The 11,112-nt window shown below is 44.6% G+C and overlaps 1 protein-coding gene across 2 annotated transcripts; it reads left to right on the forward strand.

Moving 5' to 3' along the window:
* The first annotated feature begins 420 nt into the window (after window positions 1-420).
* LOC146178343 (uncharacterized) lies at window positions 421-8,912 on the forward strand. Of its 2 annotated transcripts, XM_084579740.1 has the most exons (4): window positions 421-501; window positions 711-903; window positions 3,934-4,163; window positions 6,675-8,912. In XM_084579740.1, exon 4 carries the CDS (start codon window positions 6,753-6,755, stop codon window positions 8,607-8,609), a length of 1,857 nt encoding a protein of 618 aa, XP_084435866.1. In that variant the 5' UTR covers window positions 421-501; window positions 711-903; window positions 3,934-4,163; window positions 6,675-6,752; the 3' UTR covers window positions 8,610-8,912. The 2 variants fall into 2 exon arrangements, with proteins under 2 accessions (XP_084435866.1, XP_084435865.1); XM_084579739.1 differs by lacking the exon at window positions 3,934-4,163.
* Window positions 8,913-11,112: the final 2,200 nt, after the last annotated feature.

Here is an 11,112-nt window from a genome sequence, read left to right on the forward strand (position 1 = left end):
TCCTATACAAGTGCTTATCGTTATCCTATTTCTATCGATCTTACAGGGCTTTTGAAGTACGTCAGTATTATGGACGAAATACTCGTAGTTATGTTTCAATTAGAAACCATGCTTAGGAAACATTTTCTTTGAATCCATGGCACACCAAACTGCGTTATCATTCCGGCTCCGTGTTGTAGCTGTACCTTGAACATTCTCCTGTGCTTCTGGCCCTGTTGCCCGCTGCCGACCTTGGGAGTGTAACGCCCTCTTCGTGTCAGCGTAACTTTATGTGCGCCTGACGACCAGAAAGAATAAGATCCAGACACGCTATTAGGGTCGAGACGGCCAAGTGCTGAATACTTACTGTAGTTTTCCATCCCTGGTAATGTTAGCCAAGAACACCTACTCCATATCGCTTCATATCCATTGTTGGAATTACAGGCAAGGATGCAATTATCATCTCAACGTGTTCGCACCGGACAATGATGCAGAATGTGGTATTAGCGACGCGGTTTAAACGTGACTATTGAGCGTATTATTCAATGAGACATTTTGTTTCTGCCACCCACGTGATTGGTAATCTCAGCAGTAGAATATAGCTAATTCATAGACAAACTTCCACCATGAAAGCGCATGTGAAGTTTAGCATTTTGTTACTATCGTGGTTATAATTTAACCAAGTGTACGTAATCCAGGCCGTTTTTATACGAGCGCAAGCTTTTCTTTAGGCCCGTGATTCTAGAGCAGCTGCCGACTCGTCCTCCGTGAGCTCTAGAAGCCGACGCTCGGGTAAGAAGGCAGACCGCTCTTCTAGAAGTTCCAAAAGTTCGTCTGGAATCCACGCGGACAAAACGGAAGCGGCACATGCTTCGGACAGTGGCAAGGCAGCTGAAAACCAAGGCCAAATTCCTGCAGAAGGAGGTAGGTGCACAAGCCTCATTCTGAAATTGACCACTGTATAGCTGCCCTAAGGACTCGACGTTGTCATCTAGAAAGGGGCACTGAAGATGGAGAAACTGTTTTCATTCCTTACATTCTAATTTATTTAATAGTTTCGCCTCCACCTACATGCAAACATATATGTCATGCACATTCAAATGTCAAAACACCTGCTCTTTGGAATGATGTCCGCAAGTGCACAAACCTTACACTGCCGTTTCCCACTGCGTGCGCCAGCTATGCACAACACTGCAGCGAGAAATATGGCCTCGTGAGTGCGCTGTGAGAAGGCTGATGCAACTTGTTCAACTGTAACGTAATAGTGTCAATACATAGATTTCATACAGATAATCCAATTGAATGCGATATCACTCACATAATTTACTGTGGCGACACAACCGGTCTTCAAGAAACACAACAGGGTCGAAAACAATTCCACAAAATTAGAATCCGCCGGAACAGAAGTTTCCTTGTTTCTACTGGTATCACGAAATTCCGCGACTGAACAGAGGCTCATGATGTCACAAGGTTACTGGCTATCGCCGAGAACTAGTTGGTGCGCGAGTTGTCTGACGTCCCAAGAGCACGTGAAATGGCCTAGTTGACAGGAGGCTGTCGGCAGGCGACAGTATCGAGCACTAATTTGTCGCCTCGGTATACGACGCCATGAGACGACTTGAGATGGCTCTCTTTGCTGGTGAGCTCGCAATTGGCTGTTGGTAGATGCACTGGTTACTTGTCGTGGTCGATAACGGTGATGGTAGGTTAGAATCGCAACCTGTTTTAATTGATGATAAACTTTCAGAAATAATTAATCGAGCGACAACAAGCAAGTCGATTCGGACCACAATAACAGAACTTGTAAAAGCAACGTTGCTTCCAATGCTTCCAATGTTGTGCCATTTCACTATCAAGATGAAGTAATTGTCCCCGGCCCATTATATACATTCGACAGCGTTGAAGGCCTCGTTCTTCACGGGCCTGCCTCGTTGTGGCGGAAATCGGAAGACGACATATAGCCGGGCACTGACCGATCATCGTGGTTTGTGATGTCACGATAACGCATGACAACTTTCCTCTTTTCCTGCAAAGCAGCGCGACACATCGATAATCTGTGCTCGCTATACCTCATTTTCCTGCTTCTTTAATTTGCCTGCTATATTAGGTGTATCGGAGATGGCACTAAATGTAAATCATCTCGAAAGAACACGTCGGCTGGCTACCACTCCGTCGTCACAACATCTGCCTCAAAACATTGGAAACCTCTTAACGTGATAGCGTAAAGGCCCTGTTCACTAGAGAATCCGAAGTCGTGGCCGTCGGCATTGTGCGTGAAAAAACACTAGCATTACACTGATTGGCAGTAGCTGGTAGATGGCATAGACCTGCAATGGCCTTGCCGCTCGTTACGTTTGGCAGGAGCTGCCAAATCGAGTCTCTCATTTCGTTATGAAACGTAATTTTAGAATCAACCTTTGAGGGTCCTTGCATTCATTGCGAGGCACGTTACTCATACTTCACGCCAGCACGTTCATACGGCTTGGTTAAAGCGGGGCTTTGTATGCTTCTTTGTCATGATGATCGACACGCCTCTTTTGAGCAAGGAAATCAAAGGAACCCTGTCATAGTTCATCCATGTCTTTCAAACAAACCCATATACATATACATGTATAGACATCGTATTAGGAGCATACTGTGCACGTAGTCACAGTCATGAAAACGCTTCGACAAGAAAAGATTGCCTTGATCGGCTTAAACTTATCTCTGTCGTGCACACGAACGCAGAGCAGTGCCGGCAGTACCTTATGTTGAATAGGTGCACGCAAAACGAGGGACAACGCGCGCTTAGAGCTTTCTTGGGTGGCTTTGAATGCCTACAGCTCCTCGGAGTGACTTCATAACTTCTGGCATAAGCAAGCTCCCTGTCTTCGCTGTTCTCTCCTGCGCTCGCACAGGACGCAATTTATTTATTTATTTATTTATTTATTTATTTATTTATTTATTTATTTATTTATTTATTTATTTATTTATTTATTTATTTATTTATTTATTTATTTATTTATTTATTTATTTATTTATTTATTTATTTATTTATTTATTTACAGGATACTGCCGGCCTCAGTTTGAGGCCTTAGGCAGGAGTGGGCATATCAATAATACATCAAGAAAACGAACATAGAGAAAACATCGCAAGAATTTAAGTGAGAAGAAGAGACGAAATCCAGCAATAATAATAGTAACGAAAAGTAAAGCGCGACAAAAACAACAAGGCGCGTACACAGCAGCATGACACAACCACGCATGCTCAGTCACTTGAGCAAGAAACGAAATGTACAAACAATGAAAACAATCATGCATATGAAGCACTCAAGGCATTGGGCACAACGACACGATGGTAATTCTGTTTTGCTTCAATACTGTTAAGCATGCCGCAGAATGACTGGACCGTCGGGCATTCCACTGTACTCGAGGTGAGCGCATTCCACTCACGTACTGTCCGTGGAAAAAAAACGAGTTTTTAAACACGTTAGTCCTGCAAGAAAATTCTTTAATTTTTTTCGAATGATTAGATTGCAATGGATTCAAACGGCACACTTTCAATCAGTAATTGTACCGGTATATTCCGCTTAATCAAAAATTAACTTCACAAACTCGAACAACAATTTCACTTTGCTTCATGTCTCTAAAAGATTAGATATGGGAACAGCCCCAGTGCTTCTTTACAAACTAGTGTATAGCATCTAGGTACAAACTGCGAGTGTACTACTGGAGCCAACCAGTGGGGGCGTGCCAAATGATCTCATACTGGCATCTATTGACGCGATGTGAAGTCACAATACCTGCTGGCCTCTATTTCACAAGACATTGTGGAAAAGGCCAATTTACGCTTTATACTTCAAAACCATAAAAAGAGAATATACTGTTGCCATGCTCGCGTGCGCGTCACACCGTGACGGATATTTCATGATGCAAAATCTTACTGTGTTCCTTGGGGCGAACGCCTTAATGCAGCTCACGTTACGCTTAACAAAGAGGCTGCGCAAGCCGCTGAGGAGCCACAGCCTAATGCCGTCAGCGACATCACAAATACAGGTCACGACACCAAACAGCGAAGTCAAAAGGCAGCATCGAATGGTTCGTATTCGGGACACGAGCCAGGCCCACCTCCAACGGACGGACTGAGAAGCACCAAGCCAAGCCTCAAAGTGCCGCCCGATGAACGCGTTCGACCGGCTCGAGATGTGAGTTTGGTTGATAGCTTGCTGTGTGTTTTGCTTTGCAGTCGCTAATCTCATCGGGCCAGGGTGCTGAGTTTTTCTTCGTGGTGAAGTCTGGGTAAAAATCACTTTCAATATATAAACGCTATTTAACGCCAATCGCATAGGGTATTATTACCCTAAACAAAGATGTCCACAAAGTACGAGGCCCTACACAAATTTACCACTGCGCCATCTGGAACATTGCTGTAGAAACTGGAGATGGCGTATATATCCATTTGTGTTAATAAGGTTGCTGGCCCCAAGGAAACCACGTAACGGACCACGTGATCTATTCCTTTGGTTTTATATTCGTAGCAATTCTCTGGCAGCCTGTCTTAGCATACTTGCCATCATCTTCTCTTCTGCATAGCAACAAAGCCCTGCTGAACAAACACTCCTCTGATATCACTGCAATTACCTCAGTCCTAAGCCAGCTACGGTAGCGTGCGCGTGCAAATACGGCAAAGAGATAAAAGTACTTGTATAAAGTTCAAAGTAAACCTTTATGGCAAATACTTTATCAGTATTTCATTCTGGGACCCGCTGCATTGTGTCTACTCGTCTTGACGGTCGCTTCCTGCGCAAAAGCAAAGGGAGTCAAGGTAGGTTTGTAGACACGGACCCTTAGACGTGCCAGGAAAACTCGCCGTGCGCAGTCACGATCGCTGCGTCCTGGTATCACTAAATGATGTCGCCGTATATATGACCCGCTTAATATGCTTTCCATGCGCATTCTCCTCTTTTACTACAGTATTTGTCAATAGTGTGCATCCCTGCTTCTACGCACTGCATCGGACTCCCTCATGACATCTTAAGGAGCCCTAGATTGCAGATGTCTGAGAATGATAGTTTGTTGCACCTTCCATTCATTCCGAAAGCTGTCAATGCATTCACAGCCCCCAAAGCGGCCTTAAGTGAAACTCATCGGGCTTTATGTTTTCTGAAAAAAGTATATATGGATGTAACAGACCAGCCGTATAACCCCCCTGTCACGCAACGCATCGTACGGAAGGCAAATGCAGGTGGTTGAGTGGAGGACGTAATGGCTTTAACTTGCATAATAACAGCGCACTTGACAAACCCAAACAAGTAGAGGAGACGACACAACAGCGCTGACTGACAATTTTATTAGGTAGCTAGCTGGCTTTTATACCCGCTCGTAACTAGAAAACAAAATTTACAAAAGCAAACAAAAAATACACAGAAAAGGTCAATCGCCAGCAGCACGTGTCAAATTTTACACTCGAGGTACTTGATTGTTGGGGGGCATAGTGGCACTGAGGATGCGCTAATGCAAACCTACTGTAATCTTGAAATCATATGAGCCTCTATTATTTCCCTCGTTAGAGCGTCACGGTCTTTCCAGATGGGTGTGCAATCAGAGTACGCAGGTTCATAAGTTCCACTGTCATCAGCACCTTGCTTACAGTCCCTACAATTTTTGGCTACATGGCCAGTAGTAGCCACACGTGCGACATTATCACAATGTTATTTTAGTCGTTGATTTAGACAGCGGCCAGTTTGACCGATGTACTCCTTCCCGCCAGAGATGGGCAGGGAATATATTACGTCTTCCTGACATGTAACAGATTTATTCCCGTGCCTAATTGAGCACCTGTGCAGTTCGCGGTTCTCTCCATTGACCTTGCACTGCTAGCATCTTTTTTTTAGGCGCTGAAAAGACAATGTCAACACTCGCTCGGTCTACAATTTTTCTGAGGTTGTCGACACCTGATGAAGATATGTCATGACAACAACCTTCCTTTTTCTGCTTGCCTACCAGAATTGCTAGGATTCTGAGATTTCAGGCAGTTTTTCCGCTTTATAGCCACTGAAGTGAGAACTTCAGATGGGTGCCTGCTTTCGTAAGGCGATCTACAGTTTTGCAAAGCTTTGTTCCATAGTATGCTCACAACACTTCTTTAAGACATTATTAAAAACAGAATGAACGATCTCTCTATTTAGAAGTTTTTTATGAGCTGATAGATCATGCAGAATGGGTTTGTGAGCCCTGGACTCGTAGGACCAACACACATGGGTGGAGTGAAGTACAGCGACAGATCCAAGAACCTATAGGAGTCATAAATTGGAGTTTCACAATTTAAAACTAAAGGCTCAAAGCACTCCGAGAATAATGAAAGAACATTTAAAAACTGTTGTTCAAAAGCAAGCTCGTCACTGTAAAATTATAAAACAATCGTCCACAAATCTGAAAGTGCGGCACACATCAGATCCTTCTAGGCGATCCTGCAATGGCAAAGCCAAGAACATATCGCTGAGGACTGGGGCTAGGAATGATCCAATACAAACCCCACAAACCAAACCGAGCATCTACTTGTACAAGTTAATATGATATCACTACATGTAAAGCTGTATCGCGCTAGTAACCAATAGTGTTGATTTCATTTAAACCTTGGATCGTCGGGATGGTGTGACCACACTGCTGACCATTACCAAAGCGCTCGCTTAAAATAGTCAACTTTATACACGCAGGCACGCCGAAGGAAGCGAGTAACGCCTATCGGAATCATCGCCCTCCTGGTCTACATCTTCACCGTCATTGCTGCCGTCATGCTCGCTATCTTTCTCTTCACCAAAAATGCCATACCCCCTGTGGACACGTGTTCGGCGGCCATGTGCCGCGAGTACTCCAGCCTCTTGACGTCTTCTATCAACACCTCCGTCAGCCCATGTCACAGCTTCACGCGCTTCGTTTGCGGCGGCTGGGAGCGAAGGCAACAGCTAAGTGTTCGCGAGATGCTCTACCAGAGAGCGCAGGACTACATGGCACGACGCGTCCAATCCGTCCGCGTGCCCCCTTCTGGCCAGAGCAGAGTTCAGCAGGCGGCCGCTATGTACAGCAGCTGTTATAAAGTTCTAAGCGGCCGCTCTGACCACCTCGCGGTGGTCAAGCGAGCCCTGGCCGATGCCGGCATTACGTGGCCGTACGCTCAGCGTCAGGTTAACCTCCTTCAAACCTTAATGTTCTCGTCGCTGAATCTCGCATGGGACGTCCTTGCAACCGTCATACCAAAGCAATCCGGAAACAAGACGACGCTAATGGTGAATCCCGGTCGGCTTTTTTATCGCATATTAGACCAGGCTAAGTACTCAATATCGGGCACAGCATTTAAGGCGTACTTTAAAACCCTGCAAAGAAGCTTCGGATATGGACGCCGCTACGCAGAGGAGATAAAATTTGCGGAGACGGTTGAGCTGGAAAAAGACATAGCTGCTTTTCTGGTTCCCAACTATTACGTCCGCCCGTTATCTCCTGTTCCTTTGACGATGCCATCAGGAATTGGAATTACCAACGTCGATTGGCTCAACACCTTCGTAGGGCTCGGCTACAATGACACTACCCAAGTTGAACTTTCGACGACAGGTCCGAAATTTATTGGCGCTTTTCTTGACATCTGGAGAAGGAATGGCGACAAATATGCGCACCTCCTGACATCCTGGATCACCGTACAAGTGGCCGCACTCTTCGCTAATAAGCGTTTGATCGTCAATTACTACGGCGACAATGAGGAGGTGGCATCAGTTCGCTACGGCGCATTCTGTATGAGCACGGCTTACCTCTTATCGCACGATGCCCTGTTTGCCTGCCACAAGAGCGAAGTCATCGAGGACGGCACTCGTAAAAGCGCCGAGCGTTTAACTAACGCCGTTGTGGATGCTTTCCAGCGCCGTTTGTCGAGGTGGTCGCACTATCAAAAGGACATCACTGTCGTTGCCAACTGGTCTGGGCTGTCCAGTTCAGCCATTCACTTCGACGATACGAGAAAACATGCTGACACATACACAATACCCGACTTGACCAGCTCCCTCGTAGAAAACTGGCGCAAGTTGTCGCACCTTGCTTGGAACCCTGTGGACGATGAAGTTGCTCGCTCCATTCACTCCTTAGACCTTTCGGTGCTGTTTGACAACGAAAGAACTTTCCGTCTGACTCCACTTTCTATTTCTTTCCCAATGTTTGACGTTCGGTTCCACTCTGCGGTCAACTACGGCGGACTTGGCGGGCAAGTGGCCTCAGCTATGGCGTGGCTGCTCACCACAGCGTACGCTCTTCACTCGAGAGGGAGTGGCATCATCGCCAACCTTAGTACTTGCGTCGAAGGAGACCTCTCAGAGGACTCCAACGTCGACCGTTCATTGAGCCTGGCAGTGTCCGGGGGCGCGCTCGTCGACGCCTATGTAGCCGAGACTTCAGCAGATGAGAGGTCCTCCGCTGCTGTGGGTGCGTACAGCGGAACGCAGCTACTGTTCATGGCACAGTGCTTCGTTAACTGCGGGGAAAACGACTCCAAGGATTCTGCTGGCGTCTGTGATCTGGGTATGAAGCAAGTGAAAGAGTTCGCGCGAGCCTTTAAGTGCGCGCCTGGCACACCTCTGAACCCTACTGAGCGGTGTGATGTGCCATGATTATTAACGAATTCCGCCAATCTAATAACTGAGCCCATATCGATGTTCAGCGACTGTTTAGGGCTATTTTTCATTATTATCCTTACCATGAACCATGAAGGAGTGTGAAAAAATATGATGCTGGAGGTCTCTCTGCATGCTGCGGCTGACTACGAAATATATTCAGAACATTTTACTTGCTGCAAAAGCGACCTTTAGCTTTATTGCTTTTAGTAAGCTTTTTCCTGAGTTCCCATTAAATTTTTATTGAGAGATGTTTTAGATTTTGCCTCACAACAGTACTTTGAAATAAACATACACATTTCTCACTCATTGTACTGTTCTATGGTTGTGTTTGTGCGGAATATAGCTTAACATAGCAACAATTAGTTCATTCTTGGAAAAACGGGAAGCCATATACGTTTTGTAACTTCCCTGTAGAAGGTAATAAGGATGCGTACTTCAGTCGTAAAACTTGACTTGTGAGGGCAGAGCTTGTCAGAGTAGCAAAAGTGTCAAAATGCCTCTATACGAAAGGAGCTAAAAGCCAGTGACAAAGTCGTAGTGTGCCGCCAAGTTACTCCGATCAGCGGTTGCACAGGGCACCATCGCTCACCAACAGCGATTGACAGAGGTCCATGCAGTTGGCTCTCACCAGTCTACTACACCAGCATCATCACTATGTGCCTGACTGCACCCATTTCAGGGTGAGGACCTCACTTATATTCTTCCAATCAACCAGGTCTTGTGCAAGCTCCATTAATTTGATTTCTGCACACTTCCTGTTCGCATATGCTATCTAACTTTCTGTCGCATTTTGACACGTATGCATTCCCTTTTAGTGCAAACTGTTACACTTAGCGATCATCGGTTAGCCTTCCTTCACATATATGGCTTGCCCATGACCGTTTTGTATTTTTGATTTCGGCTTAAATATCAGTTACTAGGGCCCTCCCCCCCCCCACCCCCCCCCCCCCACACACACACACTGTGCGCTTCTTGTCTGTTAGCATCACACCTATTAATACCATTCTTTAGCTCTCCGTTGTCCTCGGGTTAGGTTTAACGATTCATTTGCGGAAGGATTCTGTTTTCAGTGCATAACACCCGTTGCAATGGGATCGTTTAGAAATTAGATAAATGTTTGTGACTGGTTCTTTGTACTTGAAAAAACAAGCGTAGCAGAGGCATATTCTACAATTATCAAAACTTTTACACAGTATATTGAAAGCACTTTCCCTTTAAAACTTGTAACCATCGAAAAAAAAATAAACCGTAGCTCACGAGATATCACACATGATGCGGATGATATAGCATAAAAACTGTCTATACCATTCTTTTTTCCACACGCGCAGTTCCGAATCCCTTTAGAATTTCAAGAAAACCAGAAATAAACTCAACGCTGACCTAGGACGGTCTAAGTTTGCGTATTATTACCAGCAATTTTTTAATGTTTCAAGCAAGCATCATAACATTGCCAAGAATGTCAAAATAATTTCATACTCCCACTTTAAAAACATCACTGTTGACGAGCTGGAATATGCTGATCAATCGCTCGCCGAATACTTCAACCAGCACTTCGTCAGCATAGGTCATACAATGCATCCCCCCCCACAGGAACAGGACATAGCCTTCGGCACAGTTGACGATATTTTCCTTAAACAGACTTAATTGATGTACTACATAGAGCTTTCAGTCAACTAAATAACAAAGCTGCATTAGACTACGACAACCTATAAATCAAGCCCATAAAGCATGTTTTAGATTTTCTATTGCCCGTACTTGTGCATATTTTCATTTTAATTTTTGAAACTGGAATTTTTCCTGACGAAATGAAACGATCCAGAGCATCGGCCATCTTATTCATTTTTTCTCGGGATCCCAATCAAATGGACTGGGAATGAATCCACAGAAAACAACAATAGTCATTTCAGAGCAAAAACATAAGTTGTTTCACTCGAATTGTGTCATAACCTGTGAAATGCAGAACATCGATATCCTAGAATTACATCAAAAACGGGGAGTTACATTTAGCATATATTATATTTAGCATTACATTTAGTATATAAAATTTAAAAGTAACTCTGTATGGAAGTAGTTCTGCTTCAATATTATTGGCGAACTGTTCTCTATTCAGTATTAACACATTACATGTCTAACATTAAGGCAAAAAAAAAAAAAGGCAAATACAAAAATGAAGTCTCCATACAGTATTGTTTTGGTCTCTTCGGCCTCGTAAAGCTGCCTCGAACAGCTTTTTGCCCATGAGCTCCAACCATGTATTTGGTGAAAATAAATTGAATTGAATTGAACCATTTTCCTCGGCCCTCACATTTCAGACCAATATGTGAGTGCCGTTATATACACCTGTTTCCATCCCAAAAATAATAATAGGGAGCGAGATAAAACATGCTTTTCGCACAACACCAAATGACAAGAATTTTTTCATGACTGCACACATCCAAGTGAAATTGAAGCCTTATTTATGCTGTCAAAAAAATACAATATGATATGAGCATAGGAG

This window comes from Amblyomma maculatum, chromosome 9 (genome assembly GCF_055883805.1).
Source record: "Amblyomma maculatum isolate TAMU_Amacu chromosome 9, ASM5588380v1, whole genome shotgun sequence".
NCBI classification, from domain to species: domain Eukaryota; kingdom Metazoa; phylum Arthropoda; class Arachnida; order Ixodida; family Ixodidae; genus Amblyomma; species Amblyomma maculatum.